Genomic DNA, 24,964 nt, shown 5'->3' on the forward strand with positions numbered 1-24,964 from the left:
AAAGGATGTTTAGAGGATTTTTTTTGTGTATATCAATCAATGCCTACGTTTTCACCTGTTGGCTACTAGATAACCAGCTAGCTAGCATCTGGAAGATGGTGTATGTTTATGCATTTGGCGTGTGTTATTGTGACGTGTGATTGATTGGAACGATTGGAACGCACTGAGGTCGGAAGTGGGAAATTTCAACTCGGATATTCCCACCTCTGACTTCGTCTGGAACGCAGCATTATAACACATCCATGCAATAAGTGATTGCAATTCATGTTTCTTTTTACTTTTTGATCAATAACTGAGTGTAAAGAATATTAAGAGACATTATTTAAAGAAAATGGAGTGCGTGGATATCATCTTTTGAAACACACGGAATGAGTGAAACCAAACTTTTAATCTCATAATAGAGATCATCCAGTATTACAATATAAGAGACAGAATGGATAAACATAACTCACAACATTAACCATAAACGATGGATGTTGTTCACTGAAGCCTGCTAGAGACAAATCAAAGGGAGTTTACATCACTGAACGGGTATGTGCATCTTAACGGTTTAATTTGCTAAATATTGAAAGTAATACACATCTAATGTATTGTTTGTCATGATTAAATAAGAATTGTATGGTAATAACATGCAGTGAATGTAAACAATACTCGTGAGGCTGTCGGCAGCCTTTGCATGAGAAGGGGTTTTTAACCATAACGAACAGGTTAGCTTACATTCATTTTCATGTGTTTTTACATACATTACATACATTCTATGGCAGACCTCTTTTTATGGATAAGGTTCATTTTGAAGTTTTCGTACTAAAAATAAAAGATCTTTGGGGCTGTTTTGTTATCCTCCGTCATTTGGCGCACTCTTTCAGTTCTGCTCAGCAAACACAGAACATTCCCCTAACATTAGCATTTGGTTCCCGATTGGTTATTTTTTGGGGAACCAATTTCTAATATTCTAAGAATGTTCTCTTTTGGTTCTATTTCTTGTAACCAAAAACTAACGGTCCCAGAACATTGCAGGGAGTTTTTTTGTGTGGCAACCTAATAAAAACCTACAAAGAACATTCCCTAATGGTTATTGTTAGGTTTTATTTTTCTAACCATAAATAAACTTCCCAGAACATTGAACATTGTTTTTTTTGTGTCAACCTAACGGGAATTTATACAGGACTTCTCTGATGGATATTTTTTGACTTTAATTAGCATTTGCATTTTTTATTATCTTTTAAAATTATTTGATTTTTTTATATAAATGTTTCAGTGAGGTTTATACAACAATGACTGAAATTGGTGCAAGTGATTTAGATCACAGTGTATGAGGATTTGAACGCATTATAATAAAGTGAAAATTAAAGATAATGTGCTCGCTCAGTTTAAAAATTAACGGCCATGACGGTGGACACTCACTGACTGACATTAGTTTAACGATTTCCTCAATAAAGAATTATTTCTAGATGTGAGATTAAATATATATGTTACTGATTTGATAAAGATTTGACTCATATAATTGAAAAGAACGTGATGTAGAAGTGTAACCGAGAGGGTTTTTTTTTAATTTTTTATGATTAACAACAAATGGAGAAGCAGATGTATTTATTCCATTTTTTATATCTGTCAATACATTTCTGATTTTAAAAACCCTCGACTGTGTTGAAGTCATTGGTTAATTGAAATAATTTACTTCAATATCTGCATATTAATGTACGGTGATGAGGTAGCTGAGGAAATGCAAAAATCAAGGCTCAGTTTTCAGTATGGTGCAATGTTAGATAAAAATAAATACATGTTTTAGAAAATCTTACACATGAAATGGTAGAATTACATCTTACATATTAATTTAATCCACATGTTCAGGGTGTTTCCCTGCCTTAATTCGCCCAAGGTAGCTGAGATTGGCTCCAGCACCCAAGACCCTAAAAAGTGGGTATAAAAAAAGTGGATGGATGGATATTAATTTATCCATCACTCCATATTATTTGTGATGTGTTTCACTTATTTTAATAACTAATTAATTAAACAATGGATCAGAATAAGAAATGGATTGTAGATGTATTAACGTACAGCAGGGTTGCAGAAAGGATATCAGTATAAATGGGTTAGGAGAACGTTAGAATGTCCGTTCTGAAAACCAAAAATTGTTCACTGGGTGTGTGTGTAATGGAAGCGTGCAGACACTGATGACTCGTTCCGTGGTTTACATTTTTTGTACCAATTCAATGTTGTTGCAATAATATCTTTTAAATATTATTTTATTACAATTCATGAAAGCACATAACAGGAAAAAAGTTTTTGCCGAGTCATCCACTTCAAGTCCAAGTCGAGTTTCGAGTCATTGGTCCTCAAATCAAAGTCAAGTCATAAGTCCTGAAATTTGCAACTAGTCGAGTCCCCCAACCTCTGCTTTGGCCAGTGACGTTTTGAGAGTTTTCTAGCATTGAAAATACTGTGAATGGCGGGTGACTCAGGCCGCTGCCGATTTAAATGTAATTGTATTCATCTCGTGTTCAGTGCTATAGCCCTCTTCTATCTTGCATTTGTGCGGAATGAATGAGGCTTGGTTTCACGTGACCACAGCAGTGCACATAACAGCGTGTTCCAGAGATAGAGCCATCACTGTGAGACAGAGCGAAACTTGCCTGAGTCAGTCGGGCTTCACTCGGTATCATGACGGATACCACAACACTTATGTGACTCATTTGAATTCTACAGAATTCTAAAGGTGACTTAAATAATTTGGAGTATGTTCCACTGAACTCAGCTTAAATATAATTCTCGGTCAAATAAAATGTCCAAACAAATGCATGCAGTTACCTTTACAACTTTTTGTGTGGTGGGGGTTTTGGCTAGTGAAAATACTGAGTGGCTAGTGACATTGGAACATTACTAGCCACAGTGGCCGGTGAGCCAAAAAGTTAATGTAAAGTTCCCCATGCTGTTTTGTGAAACTGGCGATTGTTCCCCACCACTGTGATTTCAAAATACCAGTAAATGCATCTATTAATGACATAGCATTACATGTTTTTGTTTTTTTTTTACTCCCATATACTTTTTTGGTTAAAATCAAAGTTTATCCTGTTATGATCAATCTCCGAGCTGGTTGGCTTGATTCAAGGTTTGAACTCTTTATTGAAGAATTTTTTTAAATCCCTATGGAGAAATTTAATGGGAAAAACATTACTGGAAGCAAGGCCACTGAAAAAGTGATTGCTCACTGTTGCACTCTATTGTAGTGAGCACAGCAGCAGGTACACAAACCTTTAGCTCATCAGCGTCGTAGAAGTTGATGTGAACTGCCGGCACCATCCAGGTATGAAAGAGATCGGACAGGATCTTCCGAGCAATAGAGTCCGTGATGAAATGGAAGTGAAGTGGGTTTCGTCTGACACACAGAGGGAGAAGACAGTGTTATTGTCACCACTGACTACAACATACGTGTGAAACCAGATAAAGATAGTAAAACATTCTGGCTTTCATTCCTCAGTGGAACACAAAATTGAATTTTTGAAGGATAACTTGGATGCTCTTTTCTATATAATGAAAAAGAATAGGGACTGGAGCTGTCAAGCTTTAAAATATATATATATGTATGTATACATATATATATATATATATATATATATAGACCGATCAACCACAACATTAAAACCACCTGCCTAATATTGTGTAGGTCCCCCTCGTGCTGCCAAAACAGCGCCAGCCCGCACCACAATTGTACAGAGCGGTTATCTGAGTTACCGTAGACTTTGTCAGTTCTAACCAGTCTGGCCATCTCTGTTGACCTCTCTCATCAACAAGGCATTTCTGTCCACAGAACTGCCGCTCACTGGATGTTTTTAGTTTTTGGCACCATTCACAGTAAATTCTAGAGACTGTTGTGTATGAAAATCCCAGGAGATCAGCAGTTACAGAAATACTCAAACCAGCCCGTCTGGAACCAACAATCATGCCATGCTCCAAATCACTGAGATCACATTTTTTCCCCATTCTGATAGTTGATGTGAACATTAACTGAAGCTCCTGACCCGCATCTGCATGATTTTATGCACTGCACTGCTGCCACATAATTGGCTGATTAGATAATCACATGGATGATTGTTGGTGCCAGACGGGCTGGTTTGAGTATTTCTGTAACTGCTGATCTGTTGGTCTCTTTAAAGTTTTATATCCTGATGTGTCTGATTGCTGTTTTACAGATTGTGCACATATAAATAAATGGATGAGACTAAAACAGCCAGGAGGCAGAACACACACAAACACACACACAGAGAAATAAAGGTGTGCGGACTGTATCCCAAGAGACATTAAAACTAAGGATGGGCATGAGTACTCGAGTACTCGGGCACTCGGACATGGCAGTAGTGATTGACCATGAAAACGATGATCGATGGTGATCACGCATGATGTGTACTTTTCACTTAATTCGAAATTCAGCGACTATTACCCGACAACTAAACACAAACGTGTCAAAGAGAGAGCTTATTTTTAATTTTGAGAATGATTATTTTGTGATTTTGAGGGGTAGATTGATTGTCAGAGACATCTCATAGCAACCAAACTGATATTCAACATTGCAATGCTATCGTTTCGATAATAAAAAGAGTGTAATTAACTGTGTTTTGAACACCTATCTCTGCAAAACGTTTGCTAAACACGTTTTATTGTCATTTCATGTAAGAACTTTGACTCGTTAATGGATATTATTTAATAAAAGTGAATGTTTGTCACTGAGTGTAGACCTCCCTGCCCTGGGTGCCGAAATGTTTGCGTGACGTAACACACACCTGCATTTTGACAAAATGGGAGTTGAAGATTTCCACAGGAGTTTCCAAGTTAGAATTCCAACATAGTGTCATTCAGTTGCACTTTCCCCAGTTGAAAGGTGGAAATTCAGACTCTCCGAGCTGAATGGAACGCTTCATGAATCATCACAGCAACAACAATACGTAGCATTGAGGCATTCCCCACAGGACACTTGGGGAGACACACACCCCAGGTGTGTTGCAGTGGACTCAACATGCTGAAGCAGCGCATACAGCAGGCGAGTGTTTCAAACAGCTAGACAGAGTGCAGCTAATTTGAATGCATCGTCTTCAAAACTGAACTTCAACTTAACTCGCATATTAATAACACGATGGTTATGCGGTCTCCTGTTAAGCCAACCGCAACTTGAAAATAGACGGTTCAGACGGTTGCTAAAAAAAACGGTGCACACTTACTAAGATTACTACGGTAACCTGAAGGAAGAACAGACAGACGCGTGTTGTGCACATTCTTTCATTGATTTGGGCAGCGAATCTTCACATAATGACAAAATACGTTGCATTATATTTTTATTATGCAATCTTTTGTACATTTTGTCACAAATTATTTTACAACAGCCTATAAAAATGAATAGACGATACACTGGAACAACAAGACGCAATTCAGCAGCCAAAGACATTTGTCAGACATGTTATTATATATGCAGTTAAGTGTATGTCATTGCCCCTTGAGTACTCGGGTAGACAAAATTACTAAAATGCCCATCCCTGATTGAAACCAGCATGGTGTGCAAAAAAAATCCATCTGCAATGTACATGCCATACAGACACTGCAACATTCTTTACTGTTCTTACTGTTTTTTTATTGTTTACTGTTTGTTTTTTTATGCATTTATTTGTTGTTCATTATTGCTGTTCACCGCACTGACTTGAAAATGTTTGTAAAATAATTTTTTACTACAGAGAGTTCGAAATTGCAAAATGTTTTCTCTGATTTGTCTGTTTTATACTCTAATTGAATTTTCACAATTTCGCCGTTCATTTCTGTTAACTGCAAAAACTGATTCTTCAAATCAGTTTTAACATGCTAAACTTTGACAAATTCTTGAAAAAAGAGAAAAATCCAAGGCACTCACGTAGTATGAATTAAAAAGCCTTTATTTAACCGGGCTACAACATCTGAAATGGCCAACACGCTTCGGCTAAGAAAGCCTTCATCAGGGTACAATTCCCCATTACAAAGAGGCACAATATACAGGTACATATACAGTAAATGAACATACTTTCCAGAAGGCCAACAATTCACTAAAAATGTTTTTTTTATTGGTCTTATGATGTATTCTAATTTGTTGAGATAGTGAATTGGTGGGTTTTTGTTAAATGTGAGCCAAAATCATCACAATTAAAAGAACCAAAGACTTAAACTACTTCAGTCTGTGTGCATTGAATTGATTTAATACACGAGTTTCACAATTTGAGTTGAATTACTGAAATAAATGAACTTTTCCACGACATTCTAATTTATTGAGATGCACCTGTATAATCTTGGCCATCAGTGAAAACACCAACATCTGAGCAGCAAGTGGGAGTGGCTCACAGACTAGCTGTAAGGTTGCCAAATATTCATGTTGGTAAAAAAATAACCAACAAATAGTACACACTTCAAACAACAGCAACAACAACATATTTACATACAGTTGAAGTCAGAAGTTTACATACACTTAGGTTGAAGTCATTAAAACTCATTTTTTAACCCCTCCACAGACATATTAGCAAACTATAGTTTTGGCAAGTTGTTTAGGACATCTACTTTGTGCATGACATGAGTAATTTTTCCAACAATTGTTAACAAACAGATTGTTTCACTTTTAATTGACTATATCACAATTCCAGTGCACAGCAAAATCCCCAGTGTTAAATGTACACTCCTGGTGTTTATATGGTTCTCACTCGCTGGTGTTAAAAACTAACACTGAAGCAGTGTTGAATCTACATCAGACCTCTGAGTGATGATTGATCATTAGTGATGAACCTGATGTTAACAAGCAGAGTCTACTGAAGGAAAGAGAAACAACAAGAACAGGAAAACAAGAGAACAAACCAGCAGACACCACAACAATTAAATCTGTTTTACAGTCACACAACATTAGATGTACATCAACTGCAAATAAAATGTTATTAGACAACAATCTTTCAATATGTTGAGTGAGGATGTTTTTTATATATTGCAGTAACTCTTTCATATTTATTGCTGTTGGTATGAATAATGTAGCTTTAATTTATTTACAGTGATCATCCATCTAATGGAATCATTGCATCACACTTCTAACTGACCCTTTTCAAAATAAGACAAACCTGCTTTCATCTAATTGTATTCTTTCTCATCACAGTACAATTACACTTGTTTTTAATGAAATCTTATTGCACTGGTTAAAAGAGAACTTGATAATACAGAATAAGGTTCAAGTGCCTAACCAAAGGTAACACTAATCACCATAATAAAAAAATAGAATAAATAACACAAAATCAGCGACACTAAATGAAGCTAAAGCTTTATTAACTCCTAATCTTTTACACACATGAAAAAAATCCCAAAGTTACTTATAATAATAGAACATGGCAATGTTGTATTTTGAGCATTTTCAAGCTTTCTCCCGTGAGATGTTGAGACATTTCATTTGTTGTCCAAGAGCATATTTTATTTGCAGTTGATGTACATCTAATGTTGTGTGACTGTAAGACAGATTTAATTGTTGTGGTGTCTGCTGGTTTGTTCTCTTGTTTTCCTGTTCTTGTTGTTTCTCTTTCCTTCAGTAGACTCTGCTTGTTAACATCAGGTTCATCACTAATGATCAATCATCACTCAGAGGTCTGATGTAGATTCAACACTGCTTCAGTGTTAGTTTTTAACACCAGCGAGTGAGAACCATATAAACACCAGGAGTGTACATTTAACACTGGGGATTTTGCTGCGTGGGTCAGAAGTTTACATACACTAAGTTAACTGTGCATTAACTTGGAAAACTCCAGAAAATGATGTCAACCTTTAGACAATTAACCAATTAGCTTCTGATAGGAGGTGTACTGAATTGGAGGTGTACTTGTGGATGTATTTTAAGGTCTACCTTCAAACTCAGTGCCTCTTTGCTTGACATCATGGGAAAATCAAAAGAAATCAACTAAGACCTCAGAAACAAATTGTGGACCTCCAGAAGTCTGATTCATCATTGGGAGCAATTTCCAAATGCCTGAAGGTACCACGTTCATCTGTACAAACAATAGTACACAAGTATAAACACCATGGGCCATGCAGCCATCATACTGCTCAGGATTCACATTCTGTCTCCTAGAGATGAACGTAGTTTGGTGTGAAAAATGCAAATCAATCCCAGAACAACAACAAAGGACCTTGTGAAGATGCTGGAGGAAATAGGTAGACAAGTATCTATATCCACAGTAAAACGAGTCCTATATCGACATAACCTGAAAGGCTGCTCAGCATGGAAGAAGCCACTGCTCCAAAACCACCATAAAAAAGCCAGACTACAGTTTGCAAGTACACAGGGGGACAAATATCTTACTTTTAGGAGAAATGTCCTCTGGGCTAATGAAACAAAAATTGAAATGTTTGGAGGAAAAAGGGTGAGGCTTGCAAGCCGAAGAACACCATCCCAATCGTGAAGCGTGGGGGTGGCAGCATCATGTTGTGGGGGTGCTTTGCTGCAGGAGGGACTGGTGTACTTCACAAAATAGATGGCATCATGAGGAAGGAAAATTATGTCCACCCCATATCTTCCCAAATTTTTCAGCTTCCTGAGGGGAAAGATGCATTTCTTGAAGAAACACTATATCATCAGGGTGCCCCAACCCATTCACATTCCACATGGAGAGAGACAATCCACTCATATTAACATTTGACATTTTGACATATTAGAAAACATAGATTGTGTGTCAAAATGAAAATTATAAAGACCACATTCCCCATTAGTGCAACAATCAAACCCCGAACTTCCCCCCCGAACCAAACAAACAGAAAAAGAAAAACGTGAGCATTAACCCCGCACACAACAGTGCCAACCAGCGTCCACCCTTCTAAACTCAAACAGTCCATGTACGCCTACGAGAGTCCCCGCAACAAATTTGCCATCGGATTGCTCAAGTCCGGTGCTTCTGTACAAATTTTGTGAGACAGAATTACTTAACAGAAAATAGTCTATAAATCAAACTCCAGCCAATAGGCAGAATAAACACAAAGAACATGTAGATTCATTCACAGACTGTCTCAAAGGTGTGTTCCTCCACAAAACAAATTCCAGCCACTAGTGGAACCAGCACACAAAAAATAAATAAATAAAAAAGCAGTTCAGTTTCCTCGGACAGTCAAATGAATGTTCAGTGAGCCGGCTGTTTCATGAGTGCAGGAGATTACCAAATCATTCCAATGTCCTGCAAAAAATACTCCACAAAACAAACTCCATCCAATAGGAGGCATAAACACAAAAAACGAGCAGATTCATCCACAACTGTCCCGAAGGAGTGTTACTACACAAAACAAACTCCAGCCACTAGGTGGAACCAGCACAAAAAGAAACAAAAAAGGCACCCAGCTTCCTCCGACAGTCAAGTGTATGTTCAGCGAGACAGCTCACTTGGAGGCACGTGAGAAACATACCATGACTTCCTCAGTCCATTGATTTTATGAAAGACATCGCTTGTTGTAGGCACGTAAATATTTTGCGGCCATCCTTAGTATCTATTCTCAATTTGGCCGGGAACTTCAGTGTAAAGCGACCCTTCGTCGATGCAAAAGTTTCTTGAAGGAGTGTTATTCCACAAAACATACTCCAGCCACTAGGTGGAACCAACAAAAAAAGAAACAAAAATGGCGCCCAGCTTCCTCAGACAATCAAGAGTATATACAGTGAGACAGCCCACTTGAGGGCCATATGAAAAGTCACCAAATGGCTTACTCATCCATTTGTCTCTAAGAATTGTCTTTCATGTTGTGGGCATATTACAGCAACAAGTTTTGTCAGCATCACAGACATGCTCGCCAGTTGGCATTGGATTTCTCCCGCCGCACCGTCCAAAATGAGTCCCTGGTCTGCGGGCCCGTCCGAGGCACCAGCTTGAGCATGTAAGTGTCTTTTTATATCTCCAGAGCCCGAGGATTTTGAATTCTTTGACATGTTGACTTCAAAGAACAGATATGTAGCAGGGTGTATCGAATCTCACTGGTTTATGACACAAAAATCATTAAAAACAAGCAAAGTGCGCAGAGCTTGTCGTTTACACGTCCGACCCTCGCATGGCGTCACATGACTCATCGTAGTTAACTCATGTTAACAAAAACAACCTTATTGTAAAGTGTTACAAAGTTGTGTAATAATTTAGAAATATTATCCAGTACTGTTTCAGCGTAAATGTTATTGTTGTAATGCCAACTGAAGGAAGAACAAGTGTCTTTGAAAAGTATAACAATTATTATTATTATTATTATTATTATATTTCAAACAAGTCTAATTTAAAATAATAATTTTCGATTTTCAGCCCAGTGTGTCCAGAATTTGTGGTATCAGCAAAAGAAAAAGTACTTTGTTAAATCACTAGTTTTTAGCAGAGCCTACATGTATTGTGTTGAGAGAGAGAGAGATTGTAACTGCAATTTATACCAGTTTAAAATTTTTGCTGATCTGGGAACAGTATTAAGATCATTAAGAGGAGGTCAACAGAAAGACCAAGCTATTGTGTGCATGCGTGTGTGCGACTGCCGCAGACTCTAAATTTACCTGTGAAACAGGACTGACTTGACCAAAGTGACCACATCTCTGCTTGCATTGTAGCCCGCACACACAATAGCAATATGAATTGTCTATGATTAGAAACACAACACACAAAGACATTTTTATAAAATACAATTGTATTTTAACTGTAGGGTTGAGACACAAATGAAATGGAACTAGATTTTTTTCTGAAGATGTGAGTGGTGCTTCACCACCATAATACCAGGGAGTTGTTGTGAGTTGTTTTTAGCATGTTGCCAGGGTGTTTTTAGTGGCTTTTAGCACATTGCAATGAGATTGCTTGGGTGTCCTGTGTGGCAGCTAGGACTTTGCTAGTTGGTAGCTAGAGTGTTCTGGGTGGTTGCTTAGCGCTTAAGTCAAAAGAACCCACCCTCAAGTCTCTATGATATTCTGGGCCCGTATTCACAAAGATTTTTATCTTACCACTAGGAGTTCTCCAAATAGCTCCTAGCTAGGAGTTTTTGCTTAAAAACTATTTACAAAAACCACTAACAGCAAGTTTTACTAAGCAAATCTTATGATAAGAGTAAGGCAGAGTTGACCTCGTTGCTATGGATGACATCAGGTTTTATGAGCGCGCTCTTTTAAATCGGCCACAGTGATTGGCAGACAGGGAACCGCTATTTGTCAGCGAAGACAGACAACGATATATACAGTATATATGACATTTCTTTATCCCGTGTTGATACAATGAAACGAGTGTGCATCCTGTCTAAAGAATCTGGGTAGCCCTGCGATGGCCGTGAATGCCACCTTTTCCTCTGCAGCGAGTGCGCATCCACAGGAAAAAATAAGCTATGAATTGTCGGATGATATGCAGTCTGGAGAGGGCATTTCTAGTTTGATAGATGATTCTGCTGACAGATGACAGAAATTCCAAATTCATCCATGCTACACAGTTTTATTTTGATGTGGCCATGGAGCGCAGAGTTGTCAAAACCTTTATCTCTGATGTAATTGGGTTATTTCAGTTTGTGGGAGAAGTTACTACATCTAGAACTAGGTTAACAATAATAAAAACACCTTCGCGATTCAGGCAATACCTTTTTAAAAGGTCAATGTCAACATTATAATATTTATTATATTATAATATTATATTATTAAAACAAATCGACTCCACTTGTGATTCAGGCAATACCTTTTAAACGGTCAGTGTCATAAATAATAATATTCTAATACATCGTTTTTAATGTGGATTGACAGCAGCACACATGCTTCAGATCATTAGGTCACTCTTAAGGATTTAGAAGTCCTCAGGATGACTTCCAAGCTGTAGTGGGTTTAGAAGCTACTTTTAGCGTTAAACTGCTTCATGAATTACTATTAGATTACAATTTTACAAGTCCTAAAATTTAGTCTAATTTGTTGCTCCTAAATTCCCATATAAGGAGCTACTTTAGCCTTAAGATTTTTGGGTGAATACAGGCCCTGTTCTTTACATATCATTTGGGACAATGTTATCTTTTCACCTGTTTTATCTTCCACCAGGAGAAAATTGCTTAGAAAAAAATTAAAGTACACCCTAAACAAGCCATGTGACTTATGAAAATTGATATCCATTTAGTTGTAACTGTGAATCACTTCAATGTAATGTTATGTATCATACTTACCTCACATTTGTTCACCACAGGCTGAGGCACACAGTCTGAGCTGTTCCCCACAGCAACTCTTTTTTTAGCCTCACTATCACCTGTGCCCTCTTCTGTGGAATGGGTGTGTAACTGTTTGCCTTGGCGACCAATGCCATGATGGCTGCTATGGGTTGGGACCCTGGACAGTGGGCTAAGCTCTCTCTGCATGGCATGGTGACGCTCCTCTACGTCTCGCAGTCGCAACTCCAACGCCTGATGCTCACCGGGCACCCCGATCAGCGAAGATGACTGCAGTTGCAACGGTGACAGAGGCAGCGGTTTAACTGAGGAGGAAACACAGAGTTATCCACTGCATGTTTAATGTTCACCAGCCCACACTGCACTGTACTAAAGCTTCAGTTTATATTCAGATTGACAACTTATGTAATTCAAAAGCTTAATTATTCAGTGTTTCTAGGATTCTAAACAAATCTTTTTAGCTGTGCATTTATTGACTAAATACTGTGCTGCACTTAATGATTGCTCTGCATCATTTTATTTCTGTTTTCTATTCCCTTTTTAATCATTTTATTACTTTATATTCTTATTTCTTGTTCTTAATTGGTTTTAAAATGTATTTTTAAGTATGGTTGACTGAAATAATTCTCATTTGCTGGATCAATTTGCACCAATTGATTTGGTGACTGCAAGGCTCAAAGATATAGAGGTGAGTTTACATCTTCTGTTCTTTTAATTTCTCTGTTGACTGATTGCTGGTGAGTCTCATGAGATATATCCCTACACCAGTTCTTTCAATTTCAGCTGCAGACGAAGTTAGAACTAGTTGGTCTTGGCAATAATGTCCTAATCTGTGGACTGATTGGGTGTGACCAGTCCAATAAATTTGATGCTTTTTGGGATAAGAAAGTATAGAATCTTTTTTAAATCGAGCAGAACTTTGTCCAACTAGTCAGATCCTAGATATGGGAGTAGCAGCCATAGTTTTGTGTGTGCACCTCTTTATAGCTTACTGATCCACAATAGTTTTATATTTCGTGATCGGTAATAGTTTGAACCAGGTTCTTTTTAGGGTATATTTCCATTAAAGAGACACCACAACCAAATAACAAAGAACCTTGCAGATGTAAATGTAAGTGTTGAATTCGATCCATAAAAGCAAATGAGATCAAAATAATTGTCATATTGTCTTTAATTTTCTTGTTATCTTTTATTTTCTTATCATTTCGATGTAAAGCACTTTGAATTATCATTGTGTATGAAATGTGCTTTATAAATAAACATGCCTTGCTCAAAATATTTCAGTGGATTAATGTAGTTTGAGTTACTGTATCAAGCTTGTATTAAAGTGCCTTAGCACCCCCTCTATAATTCAGTTAAACAATAATTTCAATTTCAATAAGTTACATAGGCCGACTGACAAAGGTGGGTTAGGCCTACCCAAGATTTAGTTTTATTATTACGCATTCGGTCTCAGACTTTTGGCTCATTGGTCACTTCCACCTGAGAGAGCCCCTCCCTGGTTTTGTATTGAACAGGAAGTTCTTGCCCCATTTCGCCACTGCAAAGTCTTTTGATCAAACTAATCGGAGAAGTTAAGTTACACCCCATTGTCTCGTATTTGCACTCGGTATGGACAAAAGTGTCCAGAGTGTTTAATTTGGACATTTATTTAAATGTTGCCTCGAGCATCAACAAGTCCCCTTTTTGCTAGTCAGAGTGGACTGTGAGGGGGGTTACTACACTCGGTGACCTATATGAGAGTGGAGTGTTGAGATCCTTTGAAAATTTGGTTCAACTTTTTGGGATTCCCAGATCTCAGTTCTATAAGTATTTACAGCTTCACCACCTGCTCTGTACTATTTTTGGGAGTGGTTTACACCCTCTTAAAGTGGCAAATCCTATGGGAGAGGTGATTACTGCTTTTGGAAAAGGTCATGAGGCATCAGTGCATTACTCCCTGCTAATTCAGAGTCTGAGGGACAGAGCTTCAACTTCTCTCAAGAGATTATGGGAGAAAGATTTAAACTTGGTATTGAAGGAGGGAGTGTGGGCTAGGATTCTAAATACATCAAGTCTGCACCTAGAGATGCAAGGGTTCGCCTTATGCAATTCAAGATTTTACATCATTTCTATTGGACCCCCTCTAGACTGTATAGGCTTGGTGTTAAAGACACACTCACCTGCTGGCGATGCCAATCAGAAGATGGAGATACAACCCATGTCTTTTGGGGATGTGCTAAGATCCAAGAATTTTGGTTGAGGATTCAGAGTTTTATGAGTGAGGTATTGGGCTCTCAAATTTTATTTTGCCCCAGACTCTGTATTTTAGGTGATGGGGTGGTCATTAAAATGGAGAATAAGCACATGAAAAACTGGGTCCTAACTAGTATTATGATTGCCAGACAGATAATTTTAAGAGGTTGGAAGTCGGCTGGGGCGCCCCCATTTCAGGAGTGGTGTTCGGAGATGGGCAGAGTGGCAGCTTTTGAGGAGGGGGCATCCAGAAGACTGGGGAGTTTAGACCTGTTTGTGGAGAAATGGGGCAAGTATCTGTCTTTTTTGGAGGGCTCTCAGGGAGGGACAGTGGAGAGAGAGGTGTAGTGGATGTGTGTGTTTATTATATATACAGTGGTGTGAAAAAGTGTTTACCCCCTTCCTGATTTCTTATTTTTTTGCATATTTGTCACACTTAAATTTTTCAGATCATCAAACAAGTTTAAATATTAGTCAAAGATAACACAAGTAAACACAAAATGCAGTTTTTTAATGAAGGTTGTTATTATTAAGGGAAAACAAAATCCAAACCTACATGGCACTGTGTGAAAAAGTGTTTGCCCCACCTGTTAAAACATAACTTAACTGTGGTTTATCACACCTGAGTTCAATTTCTCTAGCCACACCCAGGCCTGATTACTGCCACACCTGTTCTCAATCAAGAAATCACTTAAATAGGACCTGCCTGACAAAGTGAAGTAGACCAAAAGATCTTCAAAAGCTAGACATCATGCCGAGATCCAAAGAAATTCAGGAACAAATGAGAAAGTAATTGAGATCGATCAGTCTGGAAAAGGTTATAAAGCCATTTCTAAAGCTTTGGGACTCTAGAGAACCACAGTGAGAGCCATTATCCACAAATGGCAAAAACATGGAACAGTGGTGAACCTTCCCAGGAGTGGCCGGCCGACCAAAATTACCCCAAGAGCGCAGCGACGACTCATCCAAGATGTCACAAAAGACCCCACAACAACATCCAAAGAACTGCAGGCCTCACTTGCCTCAGTTAAGGTCAGTGTTCATGACTCCACCATAAGAAAGAGACTGGGCAAAAATGGCCTGCATGGCAGAGTTCCAAGACAAAAACCACTGCTGAGCAAAAAGAACATTAAGGCTCATCTCATTTTTGCCAGAAAACATCTTGATGATCCCCAAGACTTTTGGGAAAATACTCTGTGGACTGACGAGACAAAAGTTGAACTTTTTGGCAGGTGTGTATCCCATTACATCTGGCGTAAAAGTACACCGCATTTCAGAAAAAGAACATCATACCAACAGTAAAATATGGTGGTAGTAGTGTGATGGTCTGGGGCTGTTTTGCTGCTTCAGGACCTGGAAGACTTGCTGTGATAAATGGAACCATGAATTCTGCTGTCTACCAAAAAATCCTGAAGGAGAATGTCCGGCCATCTGTTCGTGACCTCAAGCTGAAGCGAACTTGGGTTCTGCAGCAGGACAATGATCCAAAACACACCAGGAAGTCCACCTCTGAATGGCTGAAGAAAAACAAAATGAAGACTTTGGAGTGGCCTAGTCAAAGTCCTGAATTGAATCCTATTGAGATGATGTGGCATGACCTTAAAAAGGCAGTTCATGCTCGAAAACCCTCCAATGTGGTTGAATTACAACAATTCTGCAAAGATGAGTGGGCCAAAATTCTTCCACAGCGCTGTAAAAGACTCATTGCAAGTTATCGCAAACGCTTGATTGCAGTTGTTGCTGCTAAGGGTGGCCCAACCAGTCATTAGGTTTAGGGGGCAATCCCTTCATAATAACAACCTGCATTTAAAAACTGCATTTTGTGTTTACTTGTGTTATCTTTGACTAATATTTAAACTTGTTTGATGATCTGAAACATTTAAGTGTGACAAACATGCAAAAAATTAAGAAATCAGGAAGGGGCAAACAGTTTTTCACACCACTGTATATAATATTTGTTTTTTTTTGCTTTTTTTGTTTATTTGTTTGTTTGTGTGTCTATGGTTGTGTGACTACTGGGGTGTTGTTGGGGGTCAGGCTGGGGTAGGGGGTGCAATTGTGAGGGTTAAATGTTTAATCTGTTTGTGTATTTTGTTTTTCATTGTTTAATAGTTGAATCAATAAAAAATGTTTATCACAAAAAACACAATTTCAAATCGTAATATGCCCTGTAAAATTAAATCTTTAAGCATGTTACAAAATGGTATTTTTAAATATGTTTTTAGTATTTTTAAATAAACCTATAATTTGAAAATGGAAGTAATGTATGAAGATCAAGATCCATGTATCTATGAAGATCCATGAAGAACCAAGCAGATCCAACAAGAATTGATTGCTATGAATTATATTTATTCTATATTTTAATAACTTATAACCACTGCATCAAAAGCAGCTTGTGATGGCATAAAGATGCTGAATCAAATGACTTTGGATGTTTCTATATAGGGGTCATAACTATGGGTTGCACGACTACTGATTTTTAACAGTTGACTAGTCGAGTCAAATTCTGCTAGTCGTGATCCCCCACTTTTAGATGGTTACAGACAGCCCCTTTCATGCTCTCTAGGATGAACTGAAGATGTCTGAACCGGGATCTACTGTAGCATGCGGGTGACAATAGGGATGCGGGTGGCAATAACTGTCACCAAATCATGATCTTAAAGGAGCAAACAGCGACCAGGTCAGATGTCCCAAGTTGCAAAGTTGTGCTAATCATGTGAGAATCACTAGCTAGCACAAGTGGATGCCTTTATACTGTAAATGATTATGCATAGCACTAGTATTTCTGCTATATAAGAGGGTCAAATTGCATATATTGCATTATACAGATGCTGTTTTAGAAATCACATGGTAACAGATTAGTCAACTTCAGGCTGACAGGTGTCAGCTACTGTATTTATAGTTGACTACTCTATGCAACTCCTAGTCAAAATATACCTTTTTCCTCCATTATTTTTCAAAAACTATTTTTTGTGCACATCTGACATGAAATAACAACAAAGTCAGAGAGACACACTGTTGCTCCCAAATGTATCTAACTGTTTACTTAAACCCAGACAGCATATGCTGCACCTTTAACCCTATATAACGTTCATCGGTGGGGGCTGCCTCATTTTGTGACTGGTTATCAAAATCAACACTGACATGATCAGGAGCATTGTTAAACTTCAGCCACTCTTTCCTAACGTTGAGCTTGGATGGTCTGACCCTGCTAAAAAGACCAGCTTAACCAGCAAATAAAAAAAAAATAAAAAAAGAATGCGGCTTAATGTGGCCATGTAAACACATAAGTGGCGTTCTGATGGGTGTTTGAAGAGTGCGCATGTGCATGAACAGACCGTATAACAAACGTCATAGGATGGAGCCCAACAAAAAGTCAACACAGCAGAAAGAATTCAACATTTCTCGGAGTACAGTAGGAAAAGCTCATACACTATAGTATAAACTATACCAATTTATACACACCAATGTAAAATATTGATGGTCCCTCATGTTCGCACTCATTCATTGTGGGAATCCTGGAGTTTTACTTAAGAGGGAAACCCCACTATTGCAGCGCAATTCTGCTGCAGGTTGCGATGGAAAGTTAAGAAAATAAACAGAGCAACAACTCTGGAATATCTGGAAATAAAGCAAAGCAACAGAGAATAAAATAGCAAATCTTCCTCGGAAGTGTAGCTGGGAAATTATGTTGCTTTGGAGAAAGCTGCTTACTGACCAAGCAGCATGTATATGGGAGTAAAGAGTATGCCGCTTATACAGTGCATGTAGACAATAATGCTGCTCTCTTGAAATAACCAGCTTTCTGGGGTTCATATAAATGTAGTCAGTTGGTGGAGTCCACCTACCTATGGATTTGTGTGAACATCTTGCAGCTAGAAATGTTTCAGAATCCACAAATGTGTGCTGCGATCCACAAATGTAACAGATTTGTGGATCAAATTCAATTTATTTGTGAAGCAACTTTTTAAATCTCTTTCCATTTGTATGTTAATAAGAAACAATTCTAGCCCAATAGACATGGCACAGGTATTAAATACAGCACGTTGATGTGGTTCAGGTGGCAGATAATACACACAAAAGTTACCAAGGTTTTTCACTTATTCAAGAATGAACAAAGTGACGTTGATGAGTTTTCAGGTTAGTGTATGAAACTGGTGTAACTGCTTAAACTGAACAATAAGAAATAGCTACGTTAATTATGTCATTTCTCTATCTGTAGAATTAAATGGGCTTCATTCAAGCTGTCAAACCACAAAATACATACTTGTTACTGAAAACACATTGTGTAGGATATGTGAAAGAAATATATACACAAATTATCATCCAGGGATGGAGTATAATCTATGTCCTTTGATAATGATTTGGGTCCAATTTAATGGAAAACTATGGGAGTTGCTCTCTGTAGCGCAACTGAAATTTGAGCAGACTCAGGAGTCATATCCGGTGGCGGTGTGCGTACATTAATAGAAAACAATTGTTTTGAATTTTAGAATGCGTCATGTCGTCCACCAGACGCGTCCGTCGTGTGACCCCCTTTATTCTGCTTTTTCGTGGTAGTTAAGACTTGACCCGCTTCTGTGGCAATTACATTGTGCCTTACAAGTCCCATTTGGGCTTGTTTTGTACATACAAATAGCTTTTAGAGCCAGGTTTAGAGGTCCTTTCCCATTGCTGCTGTGTGTGTTGTGGTGTGCGCGTCAGTGTAATGACTCTGGGCGGACATATCACAAAGGTTCTGCCCTAGTCCCACCAGTGGTTTTGCTAGTTTATGCCTTATTAGCGATAAATGCGTTAATGGCGATTAAGAAAAATGTACACGTTAAACTAATTAATCGCATGCGTTAACGTGTTAATTTTGACAGCTCTAATAAATTTCTATTTCAGTTCCATTTGATGTTTACACAGTTTTCAGGCAAATCTCATACAGAAATCTGATATCACAATATATCTAAAACATACTGTATTTCTATATTTATGCATGTTTTTTACTGATATATACAGACAAATACTCTTTCAACACATTTCAAAATACTACAAAAAATGGTTCATATATGTAACATTTATTTTCCCAAATCAACGTGGAATTTGAATATGTATGATCAAATATATGCAGTTAGCACCACAGATGTCATGATGACACGAAGGTGCGCCTATAAATGTACAGAAATGCTCACTAAAGTCGGCTCACTCACAGACGATTTCTTGTTCTATTTCAAGTAATTTCAAGTTAATTTTGATTCTGACATGACCAGAAGTGTTGTTATCCGTGTCTGTAAATCTTTTACTCTGTAATTAGTCCACCCGCTTCCACCAGTTTGTTCTGTTCATGGTGTTCTGTGGATCTGCTGAAAGCATGACAGGTGGACTGGGTATTATCGCATTGACGAATGACTGACAGAATATTGACCAATCAAATTAAAGTAGAGACATTAACTTTTGTCACGACTTTGCCTATATTGCACACTTTAGGAGCTCAATGAGATCACAATGAGTTGAAGGGAGGCAAGAGAGATGATGCCTCACTCTGAAACTTTATACGCTGGTGTCACTGTTGGACAATGTTATTTTAGAAATGTGACTGCTATACACATTATTTACACTCGCATTTCGCAATATTTTATTTGTTTAATGTAGTCGATAATTTTTCACATCCAAATTTTTTGGGGAGGCACTGCCTCCATTGCCTCCTCAGAGGAAATGCCACTGGTTTCCTGTGGAGTTGTGCTTACTGCCCCCTGCTGAGTGAGACTCAACATGTAATGTTATATTTTTTTTTTTAAACAAATGAATATGAATATGAAATTTATATGAATGTGTAAATTCGCAAATGCTTAGAATTGCCACTAACTCAACCTCCAGTGGCTGCAATGTCATGCTTTGAGGGCTGAGCAAATGCTCAGTAGCAGTGTGTGAGAGATTTTGTTTATGCTGCAATTTAAAAAAAAAACAATCAGCCATAAATCACAGATTTTGGACGAAAATCATCCATTCACGATTGGTGGCCAATCGATCAGTGTATCCCAAATATTATTCAATATACCATATATTCCCGTAATTGTTTATTTAGTTACTACGCATTCCATTAGTCAAAACACTATTTCTGTGCTTTATATTGAGATTATAAGAATAATGTCGTAATACGGTATGGTATGTGGAAGTCTCTGCCATGTCGTCTCTGAGGTACGCTTGATGAGTAACTTTCTCTTTTATGACCATATTTGGATTATAAAAGCATAAAAGCAGCCTCTCCCATTCTGGATGCATGTAATGCATGCCATATGAGAGTTTAAGAGTGCTTCAGTGCTTCAGATCATATATTTTATTGGAAAATAGACATGATGACTATTCTTTCTAAAGATATGTGTACGAGTGAACAAGCGAGAATCCATTTAAATTTCTCTAAATGTGCACACTTTTGGACTAAATGTTCTACTGAATGTTGTTCACTGAAACAACCCAACGGGAGCTTACAACATTGAATAGGCATGTGCATCTTTATTACGGGTTGGTGTGATTCACCAGTCAAAATCAAGAATTTCAGAGAGCTGTGTAATATGACTGAAATAACTGTAGTGTCATCTTACCTGTGAAGTTTGCGGATGACAAATAGAGCCAGGTGAGTGCCGGGATGAAGACCAGGGCAAGGGAGGCAGCCAGGAACTTCCTGCGCCCGCGACACATTCCTAGCATCCTCTGCAGCCAGAGGGCGTCTGGTCAGAGAGTGGGCATCAGCTGGGTGACTGGGGGGTGCATGGCACTGTCTTGTAAAAATACAACAAATGTGTGAGAGATGGCATAGATACATCAACTACAAAACAAAAAAAACACATCTACAAGAAGAGCATACTGAGGAAACATCATTGCTCTTTAGTGGTCATAATGAAATTGATATATTATTGTAAAAGAGCTTTCTAAAATATTGTACATTACACATGTCAAGATTTACTTGTTATTGTCATTGTTCTTGTAAAGACATTCTGTGCAACAACCAAATGTATGTGTAGAACCAAACACATTTCATGCAATGGCCCTATTTACACATGGTATAAAGATGTGTTTTGGGCGATCCGATTACAAATGGACAGGTGAGACACATCACCATTTTCACCTGGTCATAATATGCGTCTTTTCTGACTACTTGTATTCGGATTTTCACTACGTCAGAGTGTTACTGCATTAGTCACTTCAACTTTAATTCATTCATCACTCATGCAATCAGTTGTGTGTATTGTTAGGAAAACTAACTGCATCACACACACAGCGAGTGTTTGTGAGCAATGGTGGACAAAGTACACTAATCCTGTACTTGAGTAAAAGTGCAGATACCATCATTGGGCTGCACGATTTGGACAAAAATTTATATTGTGATTATTCTGACAATTATTGTTATTGTGAATTTAACTGCAATATGATTAACAAAAAAAAAAAAATTAAAATAGAAGCTGTGTGATTCCTTTATACAAAATAACAAAATAAGGTAATATTTTGCCCATACTCTACTGCCAATGAAAATACCTACTCTTTAAGGGTTCACACCTGAGTCCTCATAAAAATAACCTAACTCAGACAATGTGCTAAACGCAATGTGCCATAGTTGCCTAGTTCCCGAAACTAAGTGTTTGAAAGAAGATTTTTAAGTATGAATATTTTCAGAGACAGGAGAAGAAATATTCTGATGGATCAAAATTCAGTGGAAGAACAGTTTTCAAAGCTTTAATTCAGCCCAAGCTGAACACTCCAAAAGCATTTTACTGTTTCTCCACAAGCGGAGGTCTGTAGCAGACATATTACCAAAGCTTGAACCACAAATGACAGAAGGTTGAAGGAGACAAGTAAAGGTACCAGTGCTCTTTGAATGAAACTACATGCTTTAAACACTGCTATACTCAATGTGCGAAAGAGGAGGGAGAGAGAACTGAGGAACACATGCATCACCCTGTTTTTCATAAAATTTATGTTTTAATCTCTATTTTGTGTCACTGGGCCCTCTTTTAAGCACGCAAGCGTTAAGCGCAGCACAATGTCAATGGGCATGGCCACAAAGTGTTGGTATTTTCGTGCAAGTGTGCGCTAAGGCTAGGCGCAAGTGGGTTTGGCAAAATCGCAGCGCAAGGTGCTAATCAGGTCAATGTAGGTTCTTCTCCGGCACCGTCTCCGTCCTATTATACAGTCCATTCTCAGTCAAGCACCAGTGATATAAACAAAGACATAACTTTCATAAGAAGTTGGTAGTGTAGATGGTCTGTATGTATGCAATGCACCTTTAATGTATGATTCTCTCATTCAACTGTAAACACTTATGTGGAACTGTTGCTACTCTTAAAGAGACAGTACCATTTTAGCGTTTGTTATACATTTAAATGTAAACTCAATGTAAACACTTGTAAATCATTGAAATTATGCATATAATCAAACATGTTACAAAATGTAATAATGTAGTAAGTGTAATAAATCTGTAAAAATTAGTGCTGAATTGTTTTGTCACACACAGATTCTGAAAGTGCTGAAATTTGACACTATATATACACTTTTCCTGTCAAAATGCATTTATTTCCATCTTAGCAAAGAAAACAAAACAAAAATTTAACAATATAATGCTTTATTATAATGCCTTCCACAGTGTTAAAATAGAAATGCACTAAAACAGCACCAATTCAAGTAACATTAAACATTTCACAAAGTCTGAGGCTGACTAATTAAAAACTAGTCCCCACATTTTCATTGCAATGGGCATTAAATCTCTTAAACTCAAATCCTCCACAATATCAATCTGCTGGTAGACTGTGGCTATCTGCTTTACTACAGCAAACGTGAAGCCGCATTCATGATTCGCATCAGGGCATCATCGCCAGCACCGTTTTGTCTGAGTGCTTGCAGACAAAAAACGTCTCATTCTGTGTTTTGGTGATATTTAAAGGAATAGTTCGCCCAAAAATGAAAATTTGCTGATAATTTACTCACCCCTCAGGCCATCCAAGATGTATCTGAGTTTCTTTCTTCATCAAAACAGAATTTAAGATTTTTAGGATTTCATTTCAGGCCTCCTCCTTTAAACAATGCAAGTGAATGTACATATTTAGGTGCATCAAAATAATCCACACGACTCCAGTCGACAAATAAAGTTCTTCTGAACCCAAACGATTGTTTATTTTTAGAAACAAAACAATACTTATATACTTTTTAACTACAAATGTTCGCTGTTCGAGAGGAATGACATAAGCTCGTTGGTAAGGTCACGCGTCACGTGGAGGAGGCAGGAAGCGCATCATTGTTTACAAGAGAATCTTGCACAGACTAAGCGCCATTCACAAACCAAAACAGTCCAAAACAATTTCAAACACGATGTCGGAGGATTTTGATTTTAGAAGACAAGAGGGGATGGAGTTTTTCGCCCAACCCTACCTATTTGAGCCCGAATACACCGAAGAGGAACTGAGGGAGATGGAGGAGGCTGCAGCAGCGGCGCAATCACAAGTCTCAGGGAGGCAGAGATCTATGAAGACATGGTGGTGCACATGTAGTAAATGCCAAACAATGCCAACAGAGGCAGAGAGCCTGTGCTGCCATGATTGGACCATAGCAATTCCACCGCTGGAAACAATTAGCAAGGCAGCCAGTGAGAACACTCCTAGTCCTAGCTGTATTACCGAACATAATGGTTTTCCACCATTGCTGCTCCTCTTGTAAACAATAACGCTTCCTGCCTCCTCCTCCACGTGACGCATGACCTTACCAACAAGCTTACGTCATCCCTCTCATAAGCATGCGTCACAGAGATGTACGGAAGCGAACATTTATAAAAATTATCAATCGTTTGGGTTCAGAAGAACTTTATTTGTTGACTGGAGTCGTGTGGATTAATTTGATGCACCCTAAATATACATTTTGGACAGTCAAAAAATGGAGGCCTGAAATGAAATCCTAAAAGTCTTAAATTCTGTTTTGATGAAGAAAGAAACTCAACAAATTATCAACAAATTTTCATTTTTAGGTGAACTAATCCTTTAAGACTTGACGTGCTTCTGTGGTAATTAAAATGCACCTTACATTACATACATACTTGATTTTTATAACAAGTCTCATCTGGGCTTGTTTTGTAAATCAAATAACATTAGGAGGTCCTTTTTCCCATTTTAATACAGAAGTACTGTTGAGTGTGTGTGGAGATTCTTTTATTTCCTGAGATATCCTCCGTGGCTCTATCATATGACTAGCGTGTTTTGACAGTACCGCCCATAGAATGTCTATGGGACTGCCGCGTTAGGCTATTTTATGCTAAGCTTGTAGGTTCCCCTTGGTAGAAGGGCTCTGGTGTGTGTGCGTTGTGAAGTGTACATCAATGTGTAATGATTCCGGGCAGACACACAGTGGTATAAAGTAATGAAGTACAAATACTTTTGTTACTGTACGTAAGTAGCTTTTTCATTAAATTTGTTGCAACTTTGCTAAATTTTTTTAGCCAGACAAATACTTTTTACTCTGATACAGACCCTCTCGTTACTCATTAACTGGATTAAAAAAAGTTGTGTTTCATAATTTGTGAAAATGGAAGCAC

At 38.0% G+C, this 24,964-nt stretch overlaps 1 protein-coding gene across 2 annotated transcripts in view; it reads right to left on the reverse strand.

The window, feature by feature from the left end:
- large1 (LARGE xylosyl- and glucuronyltransferase 1) overlaps positions 1 to 24,964 on the reverse strand; it is a 163,857-nt gene that overhangs the window by 127,223 nt on the left and 11,670 nt on the right. The window contains exons 2-5 of one of the 2 annotated variants that reach the window (XM_051688702.1): positions 20,994 to 21,166; positions 12,172 to 12,476; positions 10,547 to 10,629; positions 3,253 to 3,376 (exon numbers count right to left, since the gene is read on the reverse strand). In XM_051688702.1, the coding sequence (XP_051544662.1) occupies positions 3,253 to 3,376; positions 10,547 to 10,629; positions 12,172 to 12,476; positions 20,994 to 21,099 (618 nt within the window). In that variant the 5' untranslated portion in view covers positions 21,100 to 21,166. Of the gene's footprint in view, positions 1 to 3,252; positions 3,377 to 10,546; positions 10,630 to 12,171; positions 12,477 to 20,993; positions 21,171 to 24,964 lie in introns of both variants that reach the window. The other variant, XM_051688701.1, reaches the window with a different exon arrangement.

This window comes from Myxocyprinus asiaticus, chromosome 45 (assembly GCF_019703515.2).
Source record: "Myxocyprinus asiaticus isolate MX2 ecotype Aquarium Trade chromosome 45, UBuf_Myxa_2, whole genome shotgun sequence".
NCBI lineage: Eukaryota > Metazoa > Chordata > Actinopteri > Cypriniformes > Catostomidae > Myxocyprinus > Myxocyprinus asiaticus.